The sequence below is a fragment of the Salvelinus alpinus genome, chromosome 18, assembly GCF_045679555.1.
Source record: "Salvelinus alpinus chromosome 18, SLU_Salpinus.1, whole genome shotgun sequence".
Taxonomy (NCBI): domain Eukaryota; kingdom Metazoa; phylum Chordata; class Actinopteri; order Salmoniformes; family Salmonidae; genus Salvelinus; species Salvelinus alpinus.
The window spans coordinates 1,815,335-1,842,829 of record NC_092103.1 but is presented as its reverse complement, the minus strand read 5'-3'; the positions used below and the strand labels follow the sequence as shown (position 1 = coordinate 1,842,829).

The following is a 27,495-nucleotide window of genomic DNA, read 5'->3' as shown; positions in this document are numbered from 1 at the left end:
GAAAATGGGTCGTGGATGGGTATTCCAGCATGACAATGACCCAAAACACACGGCCAAGGCAACAAAGGAGTGGCTCAAGAAGAAGCACATTAAGGTCCTGGAGTGGCCTAGCCAGTCTCCAGACCTTAATCCCATAGAAAATCTGTGGAGGGAGCTGAAGGTTCGAGTTTCCAAACGTCAGCCTCGAAACCTTAATGACTTGAAGAAGATCTGCAAAGAGGAGTGGGACAAAATCCCTCCTGAGATGTGTGCAAACCTGGTGGCCAACTACAAGAAACGTCTGACCTCTGTGATTGCCAACAAGGGTTTTGCCACCAAGTACTAAGTCATGTTTTGCAGAGGGGTCAAATACTTATTTCCCTCATTAAAATGCAAATCAATTCATAACATTTTTGACATGCGTTTTTCTGGATTTTTTTGTTGATATTCTGTCTCTCACTGTTCAAATAAACCTACCATTAAAATTATAGACTGATAATTTCTTTGTCAGTGGGCAAACGTACAAAATCAGCAGGGGATCAAATACTTTTTTCCCTCACTGTATCTCCCTGGCATATTACATAATTTATGCAGCACCATAGAAGACATTTTTGGACTCACCTTGTTGTGCTGTGCTCACTTGAACAGGAAGGTGGCACGGCGGCCCTTCGTGGGAAAATGTTGTCATCAAAGTCTTGCATTCTCTGGATTTATGGTGCTTTCAAAACAACTGGAACTCGGAAAAAAACAAGGTCAAATCATGATGATGTCATTGATCTTCAGGTCGTAGCTCTAGAAAGAGGCCGGATTTACAATTCCGAGTTGGATAACCGTTCAAAACGTATTTTCCCAGTCGGAGCTCGTTTATTCCCGACTTCCCAGTTGTCTTGAACTCACTGAAGTCAAGTTTTCGCCGTTCAGAGTTAACAGTTGTTTTGACTGCGGCACAAATCATGTTTCATTGACAGCATGGCCATTGTTGAATGTTTATCATTTTAAACTAGGAAGAGAGACCCTTAATCCCAGATGTGGGACCACACAGCCACTCCACTGAATAGCAGGCTAGTGGTTGCTTTGCAATGCGTGTAGTTAGCCACTGTCACTGATTCCTTCCAAACCAGTCATTGTTGAATTTGCAATTTCCAACTTGTTGTGTAATGTTTATGTCCAATGGCCGATGAGCACTGATATGTTTTATCTATAATTTCTCTTCCTTATTTATCTTCATGTGATTTGCCAGTAGATTGTCAACTTGATTCATGATGATGACTGCTAGCTAAGATTGAAGGTATGATGTTGACATGATCAGTCCAATCAAAGCTACTGTAGATATAACGTGATTTGACGTCATTTTATCTGTGGCCAATGACTTTGAGCCTTCTTGGATGGGCACTTCTAATGTACCTTTATGGGAGCACCCAAAGTGGCTCAAATTCTCCAGGTCTCCCCTTAGACTTGGAGGTGACGTAGTTTCCCCATGAGTGACAGAACACTGAGTCAATCACAGCGCAACGCTTGTATTTTCAGCTGGCTGCCCCACCACCACTAAAAAGCACTGAGCTGGGCTGAAACACCTGCATTTTGGAGCTGCCTTTCTCAAGAAAACAAAAATAGAAACCATGTTTGTATGCAGCTTTATTAATTCAATGATATATATATATTTTTATACATTGTTTGCAAACTGATATGTGTCACGTATTAATGCCAAAATAACATGCAAAACAGGCAAGCAACCAATTTTTGGGTGGGATTTTATTTATTTTGCTAAAGATTTGGGGCTCAAAACAGCCCCACCTGCCCTGAATATGGGTCGCCACTGCACCCGTAAGTGATTCTTTGAAAGTCCTGCAATAATGAGGCTGGTCGACCCCACACTCTTGAGTGTTGGGCCAAGAGCTCTGACACAGAAACCAACAGAGGTCTTATATAGTAGACCTATGAATGCTTAGTCATGGCTGGTTCCACCACAACTGACTCAATGTGTCGAACCTGTGGATGAGGTGGCCAAATATTCAGAGTCCTCTGTGTTCTCCTACGAGTACGAAGAACTGTCTGTTCTTAGAATAGAGGATGAGGAGAGACTTCGTTCGGAACAGACAAGTTTCAGAGAACAGAGGGTATGAACACGAGATGTGCAGAGCCGTGGTGAATTAGGTAAAGAGTTATGTGAAAACAGCAACTTACACATCCAGAGTAACAGGATTGTACACACCTTTATATTACATACACACCTATCATTTATATTAACCTGAAAGTAATGCTAATACACGTTTCAAACCAAACACCCTGGATAGAGGGGTTTACACACTAGAGAGATATTCATACCAAACACGCTGGATAGAGGGGTTTACGCACTAGAGAGATATTCATACCAAACACCCTGGATAGAGGGGTTTCCACACTAGAGATTCTACATTGTTGCTCCAGTGTATCTTACTGAACATGACCCTGATTAGAGTGAAATATCATGTTGTGTTTGACACAGGGACCACCTGACACAGGGACACTGAGGAGTCATCAACCCAAACCCTAAACCCTGGATAGAGGGACTCAGTGAATGTGGAGGTGAATGTGATTAGGTGCGTCAGTGTGTCAGAGGAGGCTCTGTAGAAGGACAGTGCCGGCTGACCAGTCCAGATACACTCCTACTCTGTGGGAGCTGGAGGAGGGGACGTCTGTGATAGTGGAATTATTATTGTGCCAGGCAATGTAACTGTTGTCAGAGCAGAACAGACTCCAGGACTTGTCATTACATCCAAGACAACAGTCATTATCCCCTCCTCTCCTGCAGATTCCTTTATATGTCATTCCTATATCAACCCTTGTTCCACTCCACTCTGCCTCCCAGTAACAGCGTCCAGTCAGACCCTCTCTACACAGCACTTGTTCATAGTTTTCAAATCTCTCTGGGTGATCAGGATACGACTGCTCCTCTCTCCTACATGTCACCTTTCTGTTCTCCTCAGACAGAGAGAGATGTCTGTCTACTGTGTTTAGGTCCAGTGTGAGATCACAGACATCTGATGGACGAAACCAAACACAATATTAGAAATCATCATCATTCACATTAGAATGTTAACTCACTTTTCACTAATTCATTTAATGTAGATGTTTCTAGGTATCAAAAGGAGAAGTTTAGGTAACTTGAGACTTGTTGAATGATCATATGTTATACTGTCTGGTAATATAAAACACACACACACACACACACACACACACACACACACACAAACACACGTGTGTGTGTCCAGCGAATGTGTGTCCATTGTGTGTGTGTGTTTTCATTGTGTGTCCAGTGTGTGTGTCCTGCATGAACACAAGCACACATTTCTAATGTAACACAAACGCGCCACACACACACATTGTCAAAGCAACTCTTTGTAAACGTTGGTGTCCCTGATTTCTGCTTCTGAAGAACTACAGCTGATATTTAATATGACCAAGTAAGTAATGATGGTGGTCTTTGACTTTGACTTAACTTGAATTAAGACTTATTCTTAGTCATATTCTTCACAGCAGTCAACACTCACATTTTCTAAGCCCAGGTTTCATTCTGTACTCTCCACCATGTTCCACACTGTAGCGGTAAGCAGAAGAACAATCAGTGATACACCTGAACTCTCTCACACACACACGGTCAGCAAATAACTAAGAATGGTTGTGTGTGTGTGTGTGTCCAGTGTATGTGTGTCTCCAGTGTGTATGTGTGTGTGTCCATCTATCGTGTGTCTGTGTGTTCATTGTGTGTCCAGTGTGTGTGTCCCCAGTGTGTATATGTGTGTGTGTCCAGTGTGTGTCTAGTATGTGTCACACACAATGGACACACACACACACACATTGGACATAGACATACTGGACCCCCCCCCCCCACACACACACACACACACTGGACACACACACACACACACACCGTCAGCATATAACTTTGTCCAAGTGGTGGTAAGAATGTTTGTCTTAACTTGCCTGATAAGTCAAACATGTCTGATATGAACATTGACATAAACCCTCTACATACTTGAGTTTCTCCAGCCTGCAGTGTGGATCCTCCAGTCCAGCAGAGAGCAGTCTGACTCCTGAGTCTCCTGGGTGATTGTAGCTCAGGTCCAGCTCTCTCAGGTGTGAGGGGTTTGACCTCAGAGCTGAGACCAGAGAAGCACAGCCTTCCTCTGTGACTAGACAGCCTGACAGCCTGCAAAGAGTCAAATCATATTAAAATCCCACTGATATTCTTTGGTGGTGAAAATAGTGGCAGCATATATATTTTTTTACATTTTCAGATATATCAGTGTCCTGAAACCTGCCATATATATTCATAAATTAATGTATCATTATTAGAAATGACAAATTATCAAGTTATTGCTTATAGATAGAAACATTTATTGTACAAATATTTGAGCAGACTGACCAGACCAGTTTAAAAAGCATTATCAGTCAAAAGACAGACAGTGAGGTATCAGATTTAGATTGTATTGAGTAAACAGTCCACACCATATCTATGTTGACAGTCAAGCTAACATTTTAAATGTGGCTCTATACGCCAACATTTTAGATTTGAGATCAAATGTTTCATATGAGGTGACATTGACGCATTTGCAGTTTGTTTTGGTTGTGTTTTGCCCAATAGAAACTCAATGGTGGATGATGACTGGAGTAATTTTCTCTCTAAGTGAGTAGATAACATGTTTCTAAATACTACTAAATAAATCCTGATGATGCCATGATTAAGAAAAACAATGAACGAATCATGAATAATAATGAGTGAGAAAGTTACAGAGGCTACAACAAAACATGCTAACCTCTCACCATTACCAATAACAGAGGCTGCAACAAAACATGCTAACCTCTCACCATTACCAATAACAGAGGCTACAACAAAACATGCTAACCTCTCACCATTAACAATAAGAGAGACTACAACAAAACATGCTAACCTCTCACCATTACCAATAACAGAGGCTACAACAAAACATGCTAACCTCTCACCATTACCAATAACAGAGACTACAACAAAACATGCTAACCTCTCACCATTACCAATAACAGAGGCTGCAACAAAACATGCTAACCTCTCACCATTACCAATAACAGAGGCTACAACAAAACATGCTAACCTCTCACCATTAACAATAAGAGAGACTACAACAAAACATGCTAACCTCTCACCATTACCAATAACAGAGGCTACAACAAAACATGCTAACCTCTCACCATTACCAATAACAGAGACTACAACAAAACATGCTAACCTCTCACCATTACCAATAACAGAGGATACAACAAAACATACTAACCTCTCACCATTACCAATAACAGAGGCTACAACAAAACATGCTAACCTCTCACCATTACCAATAACAGAGACTACAACAAAACATGCTAACCTCTCACCATTACCAATAACAGAGACTACAACAAAACATGCTAACCTCTCACCATTACCAATAACAGAGACTACAACAAAACATGCTAACCTCTCACCATTACCAACAACAGAGACTACAACAAAACATGCTAACCTCTCACCATTACCAATAACAGAGGCTACAACAAAACATGCTAACCTCTCACCATTAACAATAACAGAGGCTACAACAAAACATGCTAACCTCTCACCATTACCAATAACAGAAGCTACAACAAAACATGCTAACCTCTCACCATTACCAATAACAGAGGCTACAACAAAACATGCTAACCTCTCACCATTAAAAATATCAGGGGCTACAACAAAACATGCTAACCTCTCACCATTACCAATAACAGGGGATACAACAAAACATGAATTCTGATCTTAGTGCCTCTATAACTCTCTTATTCGTAATTTTTCACAATGAATTTCTAAACAGTGAAACCGATATGCATGAAAATACCCTCAAATAAAAAAAGGTGACATTCTGTACTGTCACCTAATATGAAACATTCAATCTCAAATCCAAAATGCAGGAGCATAGCACCCATTTTAAAACTGTAAGCTTCACTGTCCAAACACATATGGTGTGGACTATGTATGCCTGGTAAACACGTGTGGATCTGGTGAACAGTTATCACTTGTTGACCAACTACAGGAATACTGACCTCAGAGTCTCCAGTTTACAGTGGGGATTCCCCAGTCCAGCAGAGAGCAGCTTCACTCCTGAATCCTTCAGGTCATTGTTACTCAGGTCCAGCTCTCTCAGGTGTGAGGGGTTTGACCTCAGAGCTGAGACCAGAGAAGCACAGCCTTCCTCTGTGACTCCACAGCCTGACAGCCTGACAAAGAGATCCTCATTACTTCAAACACATTGTTAATTTAACACAAGTAGTGCAGAAGGACAATGGTAGATGCATTTGGTTTATTCTCCCAAACAACATATAGATTCATCTTCCGTCTACTAGAATTGTATGGTCATAAAGTTAAACTAATGAGAAAAATAAATACATTTATTCAATATGTTTTTCAATATAACATTATAAACATATTATAATACATATTTTCTCTAAACTCATATGTCATTTTATTTACTCACAGAACAGCTCTGGAGGCTTTGACCACTGGCAGTAGTCTCAGAAGACCTTCCTCTGATCTGGAGTATTTCTTCAGGTCAAACACATCCAGCTCCTTTTCTGAAGTCAGCAACACAAAGACCAGAGCTGACCACTGTGCAGTTGACAGGTTGGCTCTTGAGAGACTTCCTGATCTCAGGTAGCTTTGGATCTCCTCCACTAGAGAATGGTCATTCAGTTCATTCAGACAGTGGAACAGATTGATGATCTTCTCTGGAGAGGGATTCTCCCTGATCTTCTCCTTGATGTACTTGACTGTTTCTTCATGGGTCTGTGAGCTGCTTCTTGTCTTTGTCAGTAAACCTCGAAAGTGCTTCTGATTGGACTCCAGTGAGAGGCCCAGGAGGAAGCGGAGGAAAAGGTCCAAGTTTCCTGTCTCACTTTGTAAGGCTTTATCCACAGCACTCTTGTAGAAAGTAACTTTATGCTTGTCTCTGAACAACACAGAAAGGTTCCTGGATGTTGATTGAGGTTTGGCCAGTAGATTCTCATTGTTGTTGATGAATGAGAGGAACACATACATGGCAGCCAGAAACTCCTGAATGCTCAGATGAACAAAGCAGTACACCTTGTCCTGGTACAGCACACATTCCTCTTTAAAGAGCTGTGTGCACAATCCTGAGTACACTGAGGCTTCGTTGACATCAATGCCAGCCACTTTCATGTCTTCTTCATAGAAAATCAGATTGCCATTCACAAGCTGTTGAAAAGCCAGTTTTCCCAGTGACAGAATGCTATCTTTATTCCAGTGTGGACCTGTCTCTTCTTTCCCAAGATACTTTTCATTCTTCTGTTTGGTATGAAACACCACAAGGTGTGTGTACATCTCAGTCAGAGTCTTGGGCATCTCTTCTCTCTTATGTTTCAGGATGTGTTCAAGGACTGTTGCAGAAATCCAACAGAAGACTGGAATGTGGCACATGATGTGAAGGCTCCTTGATGTCTTTATGTGTGAGATGATTCTGCTGGTCAGGTCCTCATCACTGAATCTCTTCCTGAAGTACTCCTCCTTCTGTGGGTCATTGAACCCTCGTACCTCTGTCACCTGGTCAACACACCCTGAAGGGATCTTATTGGCTGCTGCAGGTCGGGTAGTTATCCAGAGGAGAGCAGAGGGAAGCAGATTTCCCTTGATGAGATTTGTCAGCAGAACATCCACTGAGGTTGACTTTGTGACATCACAACAGATCTTGTTCTTCTTGAAGTCTAGGGGCAGTCGGCACTCATCCAGACCATCAAAGATGAACAGAACTTTGTACTTGTCGTAGTTTGAGATTCTTGATTGTTTGGCTTCCATTGAGAAGTGATTGAGAAGTTCAATCAAAGTGTGTTTTTCCCCTTTCATCAAATTCAGCCCCCGGAAAGGGAATGGAAATACAAATTGAACATCCTGATTTGCTTTTCCTTCAGCCCAGTCCAGAATAAACTTCTGCACAGAGACTGTTTTTCCAATGCCAGCGACTCCCTTTGTCAGCACAGTTCTGATAAGTTTGTCTTGTCCAGTTAAGGGTTTGAAGATATCGTTACATTTGATAGCACTCTCTGGTCTTGCTTGTTTCCTGGTTGTTGTCTCAATCTGTCTCAGCTCATGTTCATTATTGACCTCTCCTGTTCCACCCTCTGTGATGTATAGCTCTGTGTAGATCTTATTGAGAAGTGTTGGGTTTCCTTGTTTAGCGATCCCCTCAAATACACATTGAAACTTCTTCTTCAGATTAGATTTGAGTTCACGTTGGCAAATTACAGCAAACTCATCTGAATTACAAAATAACACAGAGGATATTAATATTACGTTAGTTTTTTTCATAATGCATTACAGACTGGTGTGACTGATTATATAATTATTGGTATTATTGATGGTATTATTAATGTTCTCTCTCTCTCTGTCTCTAAATGAATCACCACAACACATCCCTGCTGCCACCACAACACATCCCTGCTGCTACTTGATGAAGTCACTAGGTGTTGTGTTAAGGCTGCTACAATATCATTGAGTTACACAGCCACATTAGCTGTATTTTAGCTATAGCTTTTAAATGTTATAGGTTAAAAGGTTAAATTATAATAATGTGTTATCTAACAGTTCGTATAAATGGAGAGAGATTCACAGTAGAACAAAGGAACTTCTTCCACATCACAGAACTTGAGAACTGAAAAATATCCATGTCTTAGCTAAGTAGCCAGCTACGAACCGGTCCATTTTGTCTCATGTTGTGATCTCAGGAAAGACAATTCAGACACATTACCATAACTCTGTTAATACAGGAGCCTCCGTTATGAGGTTTGCATCTAATTATTGTATAAAATGAATGAGTAAAGATGAAACTATTTGTGAAATTATGTAAGGTGATGTTAACCCTGTTAATGAAAGAGAATTGTATTCCCTTTAAAGTCTAACTAAGTCATTTACCCGCCCCCAGACAGGATCTGGCTCATAGGACAGCCCTTTTCTAGTGTTCCGAATAAAACCCCCACCTGGGTAAACCCACTTTAGACCATGCGTACCTCGAGTATCGAGGGGGCTAAGGTTGGACTAGAGACCACCAAAAACCCTCAGGATAAGCTAAGGTTGTAATGGTTGTTGAATTCCATACCACGTGGAGCATTGGCTACACGGGTGGAAATGGTTAAAACTCTGAGACTATTAATCCTTACCGAGTAAGAACAAATCCTCCATACTAATTTCTAGTCTGCAGCTAGAAATTATGTCAACCTGAATGCGAGGACCGCCAACCGCCAAAACATCTATTCTATAAAAACATTTCTTAATGGTACTCTGAAGTATCCATCCTAACCACAAAAGACTTCTTGGAAGAGAGAGAGGGGCGGATGAACTTTCCAACAGAAAGACGATTCCAACAGAGATCACGACGACACACTGAGCGTACATTTATATTGATTGCAATTATTCCCGAATGTGTGAGCATTCATGTGCAAAGGATTAGCATTTCAAAAAATAAATATCAACTGTGTAGTGACTCTTGTAATTCCCGCCCTTCTCAGTCTACAGCCACTTCCCTTTGTCCACCAAGCCGCCATATTGGCTTAGCCCACTAGGGAACCTCCCCTATCATTTCCTTGTAACTATATCTACTGTTTGTTTGTTTATCCATTTCTGTGATTATTTAGTTAGTTAGTAAATAAATGATTAAGACAATTAATGTATGGATGATTCATAGTAAAGACTGGGTTCGTGCAGATAACCAACAACTTACGACGTTTGGAATGAGACTAACGTGAGGTAAAGAATAATTAATTAATTAGAAGACTAATTGATCAGATAGAGAGTTATATTAGGAAAATTATAACTTTGTAATCTGAATATTTTACTTGGTGCTGTCAGGTTTTGGCCAGGACTGTTTAGGTTTTGTTCACTAGATGTCCCCCTTGCACCTTTTTGTACCTTTTGTTTTTCTTGCTCCAATTATTGTTTGCACCTGTAAGTCATTCCCTTGTTAGTATTTAAACCCTGTGTGTTCCTTAGTTCCTTGCTCAGTGTTTGTAAGTTAGCACCCAGCCCCAGCCCAAGCCTTGTTTGATATAGATATTTCTCTTGTTTGATTTTCCAGAGGTTCTCTGGTTTTGTTCTTGTGTTTTTTGGATTAGTCTTTTGAAGTTTGTTTTTTCCCTTGCGGTTCTTATCACTTTGTGGATTTTCTTTTTATTGTTGGAAGATATCCATTTTTTATTAAACCACCATCTCTAGTACTGCTGTGTCTGCCTCATCTTCTGGGTTCTGCCTATTATTAGTGACTGTTTCTCGCACCGGGTCCTGACAGAAACACTGAGCCATTCATATGAACCCAGAGGCAGCCAGTACCCAGGACTTTTTTCCCATGCTGTCCCACCACGAGGGGACTGTCCAACGTCACGAAGCTGCTCTGGTTCAGCAAGAGGCCTTACTGGCTGGACATTCTCAACTTCTGTCGGAGATGATGACTTCCATAAAGCAGATTTCTGATCAACTTTCTCCTGCAACTGCTTCTGCTCCAGTTCATCAGATTCAAGTGCCCGTGGCAGTTAACCCCCTGGCTGAACCTCGTCTGCCGCCTCCCCAACGGTTCTCAGGTGATCCGAGTGTTTGTAAGGGGTTTTTCACCCAATGTTCTCTCTCCTTCGAGCTGCAACCCTCGTCGTTTCCCACCGACCGGTCCAAGATAGCATATATCATCACCCTGCTGTCTGAAAAAGCCCTAGCCTGGGCTACTGCTGTGTGGGATGCCCAAAGTCCCTGCTGTGCCAGCTACTCTACCTTTGCTGAAGAATTCAAGCGAGTGTTTCAAGGTCCTACCAGCGGTCCTGACTCAGCCAAACAGCTCCTGACTCTCCGCCAAGGTCGGCGCAGCGTGACGGACTATGCCATCCAGTTCCACACGGTGGCAGCAGCGAGTGGCTGGAACGACGAGGCGCTCACAGTGTGCTTTTTGAAGGGTCTTTCCGACACCATCCAAGATGAACTGGCCACTCGGGAACCACCAGACAACCTCGAGTCCCTGATCAAGTTGGCTTCACGCATAGACCAGCGTCTGAGAGAGAGAGAGCTCAACCGTAGATCTCTCACCCTAGCTCCTATCGGTCCCAGCTCCGAGTCTCCACCTTTATCCTCGCTGACTCCACCGGAACCCATGCAGGTTGGACGCATCTCCCAGGCTGAGAGAGACCGCCGGATGAGGGAGCGATGCTGTCTATATTGCGGCAAACCGGGCCATTTCCTCTCCACGTGTCCCGGGCTCCAGGGAAAACGCACTCTCCCGTGCAGGCCTGGGAGGACTGTAACGGGAAACATAACCTCCTCCCATCCATCCAACTCCCGCCTGCTCATTCCAGTTACCCTTTCCTGGGACAACCACGAGCTTCCCCTTCAAGCCTTGGTAGACTCTGGAGCCGCAGGTAACTTCATGGATGGTGTCTGGGCGAAGGAGAATGGCGTTCCCTCTGAACCTCTAAGTGACCCCATAAGGGTTACTACGTTGGATGGAAGCCCTTTGGGATCTGGACTTGTCACTCGTGTCACTACCCCCTTGCGACTTTCAGTTTCCCAACACCAGGAAGTGATGAACTTTCATCTGACCTCGTGTTCCGAGTTCCCTCTCGTCCTTGGATACCCCTGGCTTCACAGCCATAACCCTCACATCGACTGGTCTGTGGGCACTATCAAGCAGTGGGGTCCTACGTGCCAAGCCACTTGTATCTTCCCAAGTTCCCCGAGTTCCCCTCCCGAGTCTCTAGAATCCATCGACCTGTCCCGAGTTCCCGAGTGTTACCATGACCTCAAACCGGTATTTAGCAAACAGAGGGCCACCAAACTACCACCCCATAGACCTTACGATTGCCCCATCGACCTGTTTCCGGGCACCTGCCCCCCCAGGGGTCGGATCTTTTCCCTATCTCCTCCCGAACGAGCTGCTATGGATACCTACATCAAGGACTCTCTGGCAGCAGGCCTCATGCGTCCATCCACCTCGCCGGCGGGAGCAGGGTTTTTCTTTGTGGCCAAAAAAGACGGGGGATTACGTCCTTGCATCGACTACCGGGGACTTAATGCCATAACCGTCCGTAACCGCTACCCGCTACCCCTTATGGCCACAGCCTTTGAGCTGCTCCAGGAAGCAGTGGTCTTCACTAAGCTTGACCTGCGGAACGCATACCATCTTGTGCGGATCAAACCCGGTGACGAGTGGAAGACCGCTTTCAACACGCCTACTGGTCACTACGAATACTTGGTGATGCCCTTCGGCCTGACCAACGCCCCGGCTGTGTTCCAAGCGCTCATAAACGATGTGCTTAGGGATATGCTTAACATTTTCGTGTTTGTTTACTTGGATGACATCCTCATCTTTTCGAGCTCCCTTCAAGAACACACCAAGCATGTCAGACAAGTGCTCAAACGCCTCCTAGACAGCCATTTGTACGTTAAGCCGGAAAAGTGTGAATTCCATTCCTCTCGAGTACAATTCCTGGGATTTATAGTGGAACCCGGTCGAGTCCAGATGGACCCCAAGAAGGTAGGGGCGGTAGCGGATTGGCCCACCCCCAAGTCCGTTAAGGAAGTTCAGCGTTTCCTGGGCTTCACCAACTTTTACCGCAAGTTCATCAAGAACTTCAGCTCGGTGGCAGCCCCTCTCTCAGCTGTAACCAAGGGTGGCAACACAAGGTTTCTGTGGGGAAGAGAGGCTGAGACGGCCTTCCAAGGACTCAAGCAGCGCATCCTCTCTGCTCCCATCCTGACACTACCAACGGCGGATGAACCTTTTGTGGTGGAGGTAGACGCATCAGAGGTTGGGGTTGGAGCTGTCCTGTCTCAGAGGGGTGAAGACAAGAAGCTTCATCCTTGCGCCTTCTTCTCTCACCGGCTTACCCCGGCCGAGAGGAATTACGATGTGGGGGATCGTGAACTCCTAGCAGTTAAGATGGCATTGAAGGAATGGAGACACTGGCTCGAGGGGGCTTCTCAACCGTTTCAAGTGCTTACGGACCACAAAAATCTGGAGTATATCCAGCAGGCGAAGCGGTTGAACTCCAGACAAGCTCGATGGTCTCTTTTCTTCAGCCGATTTCAGTTTATCCTCACCTATAGACCCGGGTCGAAGAATCTCAAACCGGACGCCTTGTCACGAATCTACTCTCCTGCCATTCGAGAAGATACTGACATGACTGTCCTTCCGGCCGCTAAGATCGTGGCTCCGATCTCGTGGCAAGTGGAGGATACCGTGAAACAAGCTCAAGCCATCGAACCGGGCCCTGGAGGAGGTCCTGCTAATCGGTTGTTTGTTCCCAAGGCAGCAAGATCCCAAGTCCTTCTGTGGGGGCACTCCTCTCGCCTCACCTGTCACCCGGGCGTAGGTCGCACCTTGGAGTTCATTCAGCGTAAGTTCTGGTGGCCCACCATAAAAGAAGACGTTGCCACTTTCGTCAAGGCCTGTCCCGTGTGCTGCCAGGGCAAATCTTCTCACCTCCGCCCTCAAGGACTCCTTCATCCTTTATCTATTCCCCACCGACCCTGGTCCCATATCTCGTTGGACTTTATTACTGGCCTTCCTCCGTCCCATGGTAATACTACTATCCTAGTCATCATCGACAGGTTTTCTAAGGCGGCCAGGTTTGTTCCCTTGACCAAATTACCTTCTGCCAAGGAAACAGCTGAGTTGGTGATTAACCATGTGTTCCGAGTCTTTGGTATCCCGCAAGATATGGTTTCCGACAGAGGTCCCCAGTTCGCCTCAAGGTTTTGGAAGGCCTTCTGCCAACTCATAGGGGCCACGGCCAGTTTATCTTCAGGGTACCATCCGGAGTCCAACGGCCAAACTGAGAGGATGAATCAGGAGCTGGAAACCACCCTCAGATGTATGGTTTCCAACAACCCGTCCACATGGTCATCCTTCATTGTTTGGGCCGAGTACGCGCACAACACCTTGTGCTCCTCCTCCACTGGTATGTCTCCGCATGAGTGTCAGTTTGGCTATGCTCCGCTATTGTTCCCGGACCAGGAGGCAGAAGTCAGAGTGCCTTCAGCCTCGAGGTTCATCAGACGCTGTCGGCTTACGTGGAAGAAGGCCCGTCTTAATCTTCTGCGTTCCTCACAGCAGTACCAGCGACAAGCCAACAGACGTCGCCGTCCCGGTCCCACCCTGTACCCCGGCCAGAGAGTATGGCTCTCAACAAAAAACTTACCGCTAAGGGTGGAGTCTCGCAAGCTGTCCCAGAGATTCATCGGTCCCTTTAAGATAGCCAGGAGAGTCAATCCCGTTACTTTTCGCCTACACTTACCCAGATCCCTTAAGATCAATCCCACATTTCACATTTCTTTATTAAAACCTGTTGTTTTTTCTCCCCTTATCCCGGCAGGCAGACCTCCCCCTCCGCCCCGTGTCATCGGAGGCCAGTCGGCTTATACCGTCCACCGGATACTGGATTCCCGCCGGGTGCAGCGGTCCTGGCAGTATCTGGTGGACTGGGAAGGCTACGGTCCCGAGGAGCGCTCCTGGGTTCCTGCCAAGGACATACTGGACCCTGACCTCATTCCTCAGTTCAGGGTCCTCCACCCTGAGAAGGCTGGTAGGAACGTCAGGAGCCGTTCCTAGGGGGGGGATTCTGTCAGGTTTTGGCCAGGACTGTTTAGGTTTTGTTCACTAGATGTCCCCCTTGCACCTTTTTGTACCTTTTGTTTTTCTTGCTCCAATTATTGTTTGCACCTGTAAGTCATTCCCTTGTTAGTATTTAAACCCTGTGTGTTCCTTGCTCAGTGTTTGTAAGTTAGCACCCAGCCCCAGCCCAAGCCTTGTTTGATATAGATATTTCTCTTGTTTGATTTTCCAGAGGTTCTCTGGTTTTGTTCTTGTGTTTTTTGGATTAGTCTTTTGAGGTTTGTTTTTTCCCTTGCGGTTCTTATCACTTTGTGGATTTTCTTTTTATTGTTGGAAGATATCAATTTTTTATTAAACCACCATCTCTAGTACTGCTGTGTCTGCCTCATCTTCTGGGTTCTGCCTATTATTAGTGACTGTTTCTCGCACCGGGTCCTGACAGGTGCCCCGACTTTCTAGTTATTAGTTTAATCATGTAATAATAATTACAGAGAATTGATTTGATAAAATAACAGTCTTCACTTTAATGATGCCAAAGGCACGACAATGTTCTCTCTCTCTCTCCTCTGTCTCTCCTCTTCTCTGCCTAAATGAATCAACTCAACACATCCCTGCTGCTACTTGATGAGGTAACTAGGTGTTGTGTTAAGGCCGCTACAATATCATTGAGTTACACAGCTACTTTAGCTGTACTTTAGCTACAGCTTTTAAATGTTATAAAACAGCATTCAACATGATGCAGACAGATCTTACATTTCTCCAGTGTGTCAGCAAGCTCCTTCTGGTTCATTTTCCTCAGGACGTGCAGTGTGATCTTCAGAGCCCCCTCTCTGGCACTGCTCTCCTGTTTCTCATCTTCAGCGTCCACCACTTCCTTATCCTGCTTCTGACTCGCAAAGCCTTCTGGGAGCTCTGGACTAAGAATCCTCTTGAACATCTTCAGCTCATTCTTCACAAATGTCAAAATATTCTCTTCAAGCAACTGAAATAAATCAAGTAAATAAGTTAAGCAAGAGACAAAATGCTTTTTCATTAACACATTAATGAATGATTGACAGACCAACTTTACTTGAGGTAAACAAAAACAAATGTACATAACAGGACCACATACACTGAATATTTTGGACAGGTCTGTTTGATGACTCTGGGAAGACTGACCACTGAGAATCTCTGACTCTGATCTCTCCTGTTCGATTCTGTGGACAAAACATGAGATTACATCTTCTCATTCAGGGAGTACACACACACACACACACACACACACACACACACACACACACACACACACACACACACACACACACACACACACACACACAGAGAGAGAGAGAATGTTGTGTTTGTTTAATTTTGCTTTATGACTGTGAAAATGTAAAAAATATTAGTTTATGGATTATGAAAACAACAAAAAGAAAATGGGAAAATGGGAGAAATGACTAGACAGTGTTGTTTAACTCACTGACCATGACCCATGAGTTCTTCTTACCTTTGTTCAGTAGAAAAGTCTCCCTCTCTAAAGGATATAGGAGGACCCATAGACCTGTCACTCTTCATGGACACACAGCTGGGAACAGGGGAGGCTGGTCTCTCCTGCTTGATTGGGCTTCAACACAACAGAGACAAACATTACATCTCTCATCTACTCTGAGCTCAGATGGGGAAACAAGAGTTTCATTCCCAAATGCTATATATCACTTTTCAGAAACATTCGTAAATGAGCATTTATTGTTTAAATAAATTATGGAAGAGATTGGTGTGTTATTTCACTAGCTAATCATGGCATGGGGTTGTTCAAGGACAGACATGTGTTTGTTTAAAATCTGACTTGATGGTTTCATTTCAGAGAGACAAATAACCATGTTGTTTTATATAATGCAACATACAGTATCTTTCTCACTCTCAGATGTGACCGACCGGCTCGATCTCATGTTGCAAATTTTGAAATATTATATTTTATATATTTTTTATGAAATATTTTATATTTTAAATATTTTATACATTGAATACAGGTAGAGACTTCATGTAAAATAGTATATCATAAACTACAGTTGAGGAACAATGGGAAAGTAATTCTGCTTTGAACAATTCAAATGGCCTTTGAATTTTTGGTACCTACTGGAGAGCTCTTCTTTGTCTACAGGGCTGTTACTTTGCCAGATAATGTCACCCATCTAAATAAATAGTTTATATATATGATTAACAAAATGTATGATGTTTTTAGTTTATGTCTGCTTCATTGTTTGTTAAGCAATAAATTGTTATTTTATGGCTGTAAGTGGTAAAATGAACTAGAAAATGTTATATTTTCAAATTCTGAGCAATTACTACTTTAGTAAGGAATTACACATTATTCAGTACTACTGCAGTTGCTACATCATTCCAATAGATGGCAGCATAAGACCACAAATTACATTTCAGAAGATTCGTTTAGTTTTCTCCCTGGATACACCACCACTCCCCCTCACAGGAAAACTCCTGTGTGCTTCTTTCTGTCCCTTTCCACACTGCTAACGCAAGAGGAAGGACTGAAAAAGCATTTAACAGATTACTGTGAAGTTATACAATGATGATTCATGTTTATTATTACCTGTTTTTACGCTCATGTTTGAAAATTATACTTCATTAATATAACGATTATCAATAAGCCTGAACATTAATTCAGTCACCTCTGGTCGAGAAAAATGTGTATTTTCCAGGTACATTCATTGTCAAATTCATCAACCAGTATCAACCCGCTCTGCCTTCTCTCGCTAGTAGTCAACTCAGCCCTGCTAAAAAGCTGGTGTCGTCACTCTGCCTTCTCCGGGGGCATGTTGAGGTAAATTTACTAACCAGGAGGGTTGAATTATGTAATTTATTGGTGGGCTGGAAGACACACTCTTGTCTTTTCTATTCCGAGGTTGTTTACTCGCAATATCAGATATTAAGATTATTTTTTATAATGCATGTATACTAAAGGTTGAGATTCTGACTAGTGATAATTTACCCGGGGTTCAAACCTGCTACAATCATTATTGTTTTGCTCTCCCATTAGCAACACAGCTCTAATACGAGATATATATCTATCTAAAGCAATTCCTTAGATCAGTCTCAAGCCTGCCCCACCTATCCCACGCCAATTGCTGGACTTTCACAGAGGTCACTAGGTCACCCAGTTCAAACCACATTTGAATAATAAAACTAATGTGGCTTGTTTATCAAGTGTTCTGCCTTGCAATAATAAATATAATAAAATAACAAAACAAAAAAAGCTAAATGCTTAGACAGGTTTTGAATAACAAAATAATCTAAATGCTACTAAGTACTATTATGGTATTTATTAAAATAATATTATTACTAAAATAGTTTCTAAAAGTGTTCTAGTCTACCCTACCCTAGAATTAGGGTTAAGGCTAAAATAAGTTAAAACTAGTGTTAGGGGTTAAGGCTAAAATAGGTAATATGTAGGTTTAGGGGTTAGGGGTTATGGCTAAAGTAGGTAATACGTCGGGCTAGAGTTTCTGTATAGCACTTTGTGAGATCTGCTGATGTAAAAAGGGCTTTATAAATACATTTGATTGATTGTTAGGTTCAGGGTTTTTAAGGCAAAAAACTGTTTGTGTTTATAGCTCTCTTGCTCTTCCATGTGGCCTTCTGTGGGTACTACATAACTAATTAACAACACTTGCTAGGCTCATAATCTGAGGTAGCAACTGAGTCAGATCCACAAATCAATGAGCTAGACCTGTCCATTTGGTTTGCAACTCAGTGAACCTGCGCAGCATTTGCTCAATTCGATGCCTACGAACAAAGATTTCGATGCATATCAAATTACCCAGCAGCCATTTAGAAACAACAAGTCGTCAAAAAAAGTGTTATTTCTTATAAAAAAAATGTGTTCTGGCTGTTTAAATCAGCCACAACTTGAGGACAGGGACATCCATTTTGTTTAGGTTGTATACCTTTTTCTGAAAACAAATATGGTTAACCATGACCAGAAAATGTTTAACGTTTGTATGTTTAACCTTTGTAGGTCATGAAAACGTGTACCCAGGTAAATAGTGAGCGTGCTTACCAAGTAGCTGTAACCCTGATAATAATAATAATAATAATAATAATAATAATAATAATAATTTACGTGAGCTCATCCCACATTGTTAAAGTGAAGCAGGTCCAATTGACATCAATAGTGAAGCTGCCAATGTGACGCAGAACAATGAGCTGGGAATAGAACGTTCAGAAGGTGAGTTGGTGCCACGGTGCTCAATAGAACTAATAGGAGCTGGCAGGGTGAAAAATGACCTAAAATTAGGCCTGTTTTTTCACGATTACTTCATAACTACGGACATAAGCTAATGTTTTGAAACTGGGCTCCATGGAGGATGCAATGAACTAGTTATCAGAAAATAAGCATTGTTAATAATGGAATATGTCCAGCCTACTTGAGGAGCCCCGAAAATAATATTCAAAAGATTGGTCCTTGGACACAGAGAGGTTAAACACTAAAGTTACCGTCCATATAGTGAAGAGAGAACTGGACAGAGGTAGCCAGCATCCATCAACGAGAGAGGGAGAAGCCCTCCACAGGATTTAACAGATGGAAGAAACAACCAGGGAGCTCCATCGGTCCACAAGAAATTCAGACAGCTAGTGATGATGTAGTGGTAGCTAGGTTAACTAGGATGCTGCTGGTAGAGTAGCTAGCTAGCTTACCTAGCTGTACCGACAAGCTAGGATAACTAGGATGCTGCTGGTAGAGTAGCTAGCTAGCTTACCTAGCTGTACCGACTAGCTTGGCTAGCTAGCAGGTCATTCATCTGAACAATAAACTTCGGCATCACAACACTGTAGCGAACTCCATCGTTTTTCCCGAAGATCATCTCAGCCCACTCTGCGCGATTACTTCATAGCTAGAGAAATAAGGTAATATTATGAAACTGGGCTCCAAGGCGGATGCAATGAACTAGTTTTCATCAGAGAAAAACGTTGTTAAAAATGGAAACCTACTTGAGGCGCACGAAAATAATATTAAAACGTTTTGTCCTTGGGCACAGAGGGGTTAAACACTAAAGTTACCGTCCATCTAGTGAAGAGCGGAGAACCAGACAGTGGGAGTGTAACGATAGCTAACAATTTTTTTGTTGTTGTATATTTCACTGTTCTATACAATTTACCTTCTTTTAGTGCCCAAAAACGTAATACTTCAAGGTCAACTGTAATATGAATACCAATGTAAAGCACAATTTCTCCCCTTTCCAGCTAAATCAATGAGGAGACCTTCAGGCTGCCCGTCTCTGCATGAATGAAGAAGGCAATGAGCTTTGTCTTGTCTTTTTAAAAATGGCGGGTAGGACACCTCATGAGCTGTCCTAACCAGTTAAGAGGTACCAGCAGGTATCTTGATATTAGAACAAGCAGCCAATCAGTGTTTCCTGCTTTGGAATAGTGGCAACCTGTTATTCAGTCAAAAAATAAATAAATGAATAGTTGCGTCATGATTGGCTCAGTGTTCTGTCACTCATGGAGACATTATGTCACCACTAAATCTACAGGGAGAGCTGGAAAATTCAAGCCCATTGGGTGCTGCCATAGAGTTACATTAGAAGTGTCCATCCAAATGGCTCAAAGTCATTGGCCACAGATAAAATAAACATCACGTTATATCTACCGTGGCTTTGATTGGACTGAACATATCAACATCCTACTTTCAAAATCTTAGCTAGCAAGCTAGCAGTCATCATCATGAATCAGGTCAACAATCTACTGGCAAATCCTCTTCAATCCTTGTCATATGAAGAGAAATTATAGATAGAACGTATCAGTGCTTATCGGCCATTGGACATAAACATTATACAACAAGTCGGAAATCGCAAATTCAACAATGAGTGGTTTGGAGGGAATCAGTGCGTAACTGCAAGTGTTGTAAAGCAAATCACTAGCCTGCTATTCAGTGGAGAGGGTGTCCAAGTCTTTTCCAAGCTTAAGGATAAACATTCACCTGCAACACCATGGACCAGACAAGGTTGAATACATTGGCCATGCTGTGACTTCTGCTGTGTTCTAAACATCTGGAAACGTGGAAGTCTCAGACTTCAGTGTGTTCAAGACAACTGTGAACTCGGAAAAAAACTAGCTCCGACTGAGAAAAAACGTCTTGAATGGTCATCCAACTCTAAATTCCAAGTCGGGAACTCTGGCCTTTTTCTAGAGCTCCGAACTGAAGATTAATGACGCCATTTTTCGACTTTGGTTTTTCAGAGTTCCAAGTTGTCGTGAAAGCACCATAAATCCAGAGAATGCCAGACTTTGATGACAAAGTTTGAAGGCATAATTTGCCCACAAGAACCGCCGCGCCACCCCACCCTACACAGCCCTTATTTTAAGTGTTTCTACAATTCCCTATGGGAAAAATATATGGTGGAAAAACTATTGGAACCATTTCCCTGTTTGACCGCTAGGTGTTATGGGTATTATGACACCTCTACTGTGGCGCTATACAGCGCAAATGAAATGGGAGAATCTAGAGAATGTAACAATATTAGTTTCATCTTGCTGTGATGTAACAATATTTGCTGTGATGTAACAATATTCGCTGTGATGTTCAGCACCCAAAATGAAAAAAATACTAAATAATTTGATAGCATTTAACTAGACCACTTTCTCTTGGTCACAGACGGACAACATCACTTTGTGTTTACAGCTGAAGTTGTAACGAGTCTGCACACATATGAATGGTGTCTCTGCGCCGCTCAGTTGACGTTTAGTAGAAAATATCATACACTAAAAACTATGAATCTTAGAACAGTAATATTTTACACATGAAGGTACCCAGAAGACTTAATTTCTGATGAAACAACACAAATGTGAATAAATTATGGATATAGCGTTTTGGATATAAACAACATAATTGTCATCTCACCTCTTAGCTTTGGTGTCATGTTCCACAGAGAGACTCCTTTTAGAGGCAGGGCCCCCCTCCTCTCTCTCCCCAGAGAGACTCATTTTAGAGGCACTGACCCCTAAACAGAGATCCAGCCTATCATTGAACTATAATACATAAAAAATATACAAATTGTAAAATAACTACAATATACGAATATATGAACAATGTTTTTGAATTTGACTTCCTTCCATCCAGTTAGCGCCATTTTGTACGATTGAACTGTCACATACCTGTCCCGGGTGAAATGGACTGTTAGTTTTGAGCGTTTACTTCCAATCACTATACTAAAATTACACCATACCTTTAATTTCTCGACACACTTATCCCTGTGAAGATTTTTACCTTGTAGCCTGAATTCACAACCAGAACATGTCAAGTATTTGAAATATTTTCGTTTCTGCCGAGAGAGCACCTTTCTGATGACAAGTGGCTCTGTATCTTCAACATTCTACCAAAATCCTACATGAATAATCCCTGGTAGGATCCTTACTACTATCCCAATTTCAACATTCTACCAACATCATACATGAATAATCCCTGGTAGGATCCTTACTACTATCCCAACTTCAACATTCTACCAACATCATACATGAATAATCCCTGGTAGGATCCTTACTACTATCCCAACTTCAACATTCTACCAACATCATACATGAATAATCCCTGGTAGGATCCTTACTACTATCCCAACTTCAACATTCTACCAACATCATACATGAATAATCCCTGGTAGGATCCTTACTACTATCCCAACTTCAACATTCTACCAACATCATACATGAATAATCCCTGGTAGGATCCTTACCTTGCAGCCTGAATTCAAAACCAGAACATGTCAAGTCAGTGAGATGTTCCTTTGTGTTGAGACAGAAACCAAGGGACAGTTTATTCACCTCCCCAATGTCAGGAAACTTTGTGTAATTTTTGTTACTGATTCATTTAGGATACCATCAGTTCTGTTAAAGTTTAGTGGCACTAACCCCATGTCAGCATCATCAGAAAACCAGTTTAACCTGTTTACGAGAAAAGCCATGGGTTTCCAATAACATTGCTGTGTAGCTATCACTTTCCTGGGTGGAATGTTATTCATATTTTATCATTATTACCTGGAGTCCTTTCCTGCAGTCAGATTACCTAGTGACCTCATGGTGGAATGTTATTCATATTTTATCATTATTATCTAGTGACCTCATGGTGGAATGTTATTCATATTTTATCATTATTACCTGGAGTCCTTTCCTGCAGTCAGATTACCTAGTGACCTCATGGTGGAATGTTATTCATATTTTATCATTATTACCTGGAGTCCTTTCCTGCAGTCAGATTACCTAGTGACCTCATGGTGGAATGTTATTCATATTTTATCATTATAACCTGGAGTCCTTTCCTGCAGTCTGATTACCTAGTGACCTCATGGTGGAATGTTATTCATATTTTATCATTATTACCTGGAGTCCTTTCCTGCAGTCAGATTACCTAGTGGCCTCATAGTTGGAATGTTATTCATCATTTTAATAATTTAATAATTCATTAACATAATACTTTTTTTTTAGGCCGAAAACCCGGTGTTCCTATGCCAAATGGTTTTGTTATAATTCAGTCAACTGTGATGTATATAAAGTGTCATATTGGAATGAAAAACTCAATTTCTGACATGGTAAAGGTGTCTTCTTGTTTTTAAGCCCATAGCCATATGTGTGAGGTGTATACCTTTGTCTCAAAGTAGATGTGTTTAAGACTTCCAACAAACACTGTGACCCTGATTCAGTCCACTGCATTTCAAGGTTAATCATTAAAAACAACCCCGTATGAACAACTAGCCGTCTCCAGGACCAGTGATTCAAGTTTGAGGCTCTGTCCCAAGTGGCACCCTATTCCCTATATAGTGCACTACTTGACCAGAGCCAATAGTAATGCACTATAGAGTGCAATTTGAGTAGGCAGACTGAGCCACTGCCCTCCAGGACACCTACACCACCCGATGTCACAGGAAGGCCAAAAAGATCATCAAAGACAACAACCACCCGAGCCACTGCCTGTTCACCCCGCTATCATCCAGAAGGCGAGGTCAGTACAGGTGCATCAAAGCAGGGACCGAGAGACTGAAAAACAGCTTCTATCTCAAGGCCATCAGACTGTTAAACAGCCATTACTAACATTGAGTGGCTGCTGCCAACATACAGACTCAATCTCTAGCCACTTAAATAATGAATAATTGGATGTAATAAATGTATCACTAGTCACTTAAACAAGGCCACTTTATATAATGTTTACATACCCTGTATTACTCATCTCATATGTATATACTGTACTCTATACCATCTACTGCATCTTGCCATCTTGATGTAATGTATCACTAGCCACTTTAAACAATGCCACGTTATATAATGTTTACATACCCTACATTACTCATCTCGTATGTATATACTGTACTCTATACCATCTACTGCATCTTGCCTATGCCGTTCGGCCATCGCTCATCCATATATTTTTATGTACATATTCTTAATCATTGCCTTACACTTGTGTGTATAAGGTAGTTGTTGTGAAATTGTTAGATTACTTGTTAGATATTACTGCATGATCGGAACTAGAAGCACAAGCATTTCACTACACTCGCATTAACATCTGCTAACCATGTGTATGTGACCAATAAAATGTGATTTGATTTGTATGTTGTATGTTAATCTTCTCTCAGTTTATGATGCTGCTGCTCCTGATGATTTGTTTTTCAAATCATATGAGCAACAAATATCTCGCTTTATCTGGGACGCTAAACCAGACAAAATAAAACGTGACTATCTATATAATGAATATGAATTGGGTGGGTTGAGATTATTAAACATAAAAGCACTAAACCTCTCTCTAAAAGCTTCACTTATTCAACAGTTTTACTTGAACCCTAAATGGTTCTCCAGTAGATTAATAAGAAAAGCTCATCCATTGTTTAAAAATGGCCTTTGTGCAGATTTCCATGTCTCATTTTAGATTAATTGAGAATGATACTTTTTTCAAAGTATCTTTCTTTTTAAAACCAGAATTGCAGAGCTACAATTTTAATTTCACCCCCCTGAAAAGATAGAACAAATATTACAACAAATATTATGGCTGAACTCAAATGTGCTGGTTGATAAAATATGATGTTTGAAAAGGGTATTTTGTTCTTAAATGATATTGTAATGGTAGAGTTATGTTCTTCATGGAGTTATCAGAATTGTATGGGAAGGTCTGTTCAATCCAAGAGTACAACCAATTGATTACAGCATTACCCCCCAAAATAGAGGAGGTATTGAACTGGTCTGTCTGCCAAATATAAAGGATCAAAACTGGCAGAGGAATAACAATGTCATAAATAGGAAAGTATACCAGTTTCATTTGAGGACCAGGATGTTGACAGCTGTGCCATACAGATTGCAAACTAGTTGGGAAGAGATTTTTGATGTACAGATTCCATGGTACAGGGTGTGTGAGTTAATATATAAAACAACGCAAGATTCAAGACTTCGTGCTTTTAGGCAAAAATTATTATATAGAATTCTTGCCAACAACAAAAGTAGAATATTTGGGGCATAAAATCATCGAAGCTCTGCAGATTTTGTTGTGAGGATACAGAATCAATAGACCATTTATTTTGGTATTGCCCTCAGGTAGCCTGTTTCTGGTCTCAGGTTCAGGAATGGCTGAAAATGCTTAGCATTGATCTAAAATTGACCCTTGAAATAGTACTGTTAGGAAATCTGGAGAGACCGGGTCAGTCAATTACTAATATACTAATACTCTGCTCATGCACACAAACATATACAGTTGGCATTGCTGTCATGATTTCAGTTGTCCTTGATGTCCTTTGTTTTAAATGTATTATTTCGTTTTATTTATATTTGCATTGTTGTTTGCTGTTTTCTTCTGTCTTTTCCTTTTTTCTCTTTAGTTCTCTTGGTTGTTGGTGCATTGGGGGGTTCTTGGTTGTTGGTGCATTGGGGGGTTCTTGGGGGTGGGGGTTCATTCTCTTGGTTGTTGGTGCATTGGGGGGTTCTTGGTGGTGGGGGTTCATTCTCTTGGTTGTTGGTGCATTGGGGGTTCTTGGGGTTGGGGATACATTCTCTTGGTTGTTGGTGCATTGGGGGGTTCTTGGAAGAATGGAATTAATTGTATTTTTTCTTTTTTTTCTTCCGGGGGCGCTGTGGGAGGGGTCTCGAATGGTTGAGGGACAGCTATTGGGGAACTGTGGGGGGATCTTGGAGGGTTCGGGTTTCACAAGATTGTGATCATGAAAAAGTTAACTATGACATATATTTTACATCACTATCATGCACACGCACCCTCACACATAAGGATGGCTCTGTTGCAGAAAGACTGATACATGTTTGATAGTGTCTTGATGCTGTACTGTTTGTCCTTCATGTTCTAATATTTTAATGTTACTCCTTCCTTGTGTTTTTTGTAATAAATAATTATAAAAAAATAAACAGTCATTGGTGTCCCACATCACCTCTATTAGTCAATGATAACAGTCATTGGTGTCCCACATCACCTCTATTAGTCAATGATAACAGTCATTGGTGTCCCACAGCCCCTCTACCAGTCAATGATAACAGTCATTGGTGTCCCACAGCCCCTCTATTAGTCAATGATAACAGTCATTGGTGTCCCACATCACCTCTATTAGTCAATGATAACAGTCATTGGTGTCCCACAGCCCCTCTACCAGTCAATGATAAGTCATTGGTGTCCCACAGCCCCTCTATTAGTCAATGATAACAGTCATTGGTGTCCCACAGCACCTCTACCAGTCAATGATAACAGTCATTGGTGTCCCACAGCCCCTCTATTAGTCAATGATAACAGTCATTGGTGTCCCACAGCACCTCTATTAGTCAATGATAACAGTCATTGGTGTCCGACAGCACCTCTATTAGTCAATGATAACAGTCATTGGTGTCCCACAACACCTCTATTAGTCAATGATAACAGTCATTGGTGTCCCACAGCACCTCTACCAGTCAATGATAACAGTCATTGGTGTCCCACAGCCCCTCTATTAGTCAATGATAACAGTCATTGGTGTCCCACAGCCCCTCTACCAGTCAATGATAACAGTCATTGGTGTCCCACAGCCCCTCTATTAGTCAATGATAACAGTCATTGGTGTCCCACAGCCCCTCTATTAGTCAATGATAACAGTCATTGGTGTCCCACAGCCCCTCTATTAGTCAATGATAACAGTCATTGGTGTCCCATAGCCCCTCTATTAGTCAATGATAACAGTCATTGGTGTCCCACAGCACCTCTATTAGTCAATGATAACAGTCATTGGTGTCCCACAGCCCCTCTATTAGTCAATGATAACAGTCATTGGTGTCCCACAGCCCCTCTATTAGTCAATGATAACAGTCATTGGTGTCCCACAGCCCATCCTCTATGTTGTGAGCCAATCTTGTCATTCTATTAAGTCTCAACTATTCTTTTTGTAACTTGTCTTCCTTTTCAAAGGCTTTGCAGCGGATAAGAAGATGCATGGAAACTCTAAAGAAACACTTGTGAGGCCAGATTTGAAAAGGAAATGATAAATCCCCAAGTTCAGGTTAGTCAGTTGTTTAGAATGAGGATACTGGGGACGGTTGAATCGTTATCATGTTCTGTTGCCTAATTTACACATGACTAATATCATATTATTGTATCCTTAGATATCAGACACCGAGGCTGCCAGTACCTCTGAGGCTCCAGTACCTCTGAGGCTCCAGTACCTCTGAGGCTGCCAGTACCTCTGAGGCTGCCAGTACCTCTGAGGCTGCCAGTACCTCTGAGGCTGCCAGTACCTCTGAGGCTGCCAGTACCTCTGAGGCTGCCAGTATCTCTGAGGCTGCCAGTACCTCTGAGGCTGCCAGTACCTCTGAGGCTGCCAGTACCTCTGAGGCTGCCAGTACCTCTGAGGCTGCCAGTACCTCTGAGGCTCCAGTACCTCTGAGG

The 27,495-nt window shown here is 42.2% G+C and overlaps 1 protein-coding gene across 1 annotated transcript; it reads right to left on the bottom strand.

Moving 5' to 3' along the window:
• Positions 1-1,597: 1,597 nt before the first annotated feature.
• Positions 1,598-22,440, bottom strand: LOC139543488 (NLR family CARD domain-containing protein 3-like). Its single transcript, XM_071349593.1, has 10 exons — positions 22,334-22,440; positions 21,505-21,604; positions 16,093-16,209; positions 15,718-15,802; positions 15,360-15,588; positions 6,486-8,277; positions 6,055-6,228; positions 3,995-4,168; positions 3,510-3,556; positions 1,598-2,999 (listed from the first exon to the last, which is right to left on the bottom strand). The coding sequence occupies exons 2-10, from the start codon at positions 21,585-21,587 to the stop codon at positions 2,572-2,574; spliced, it is 3,129 nt and encodes a 1,042-aa protein (XP_071205694.1). The 5' UTR covers positions 21,588-21,604; positions 22,334-22,440; the 3' UTR covers positions 1,598-2,571.
• Between the last annotated feature and the right edge of the window lie 5,055 nt (positions 22,441-27,495).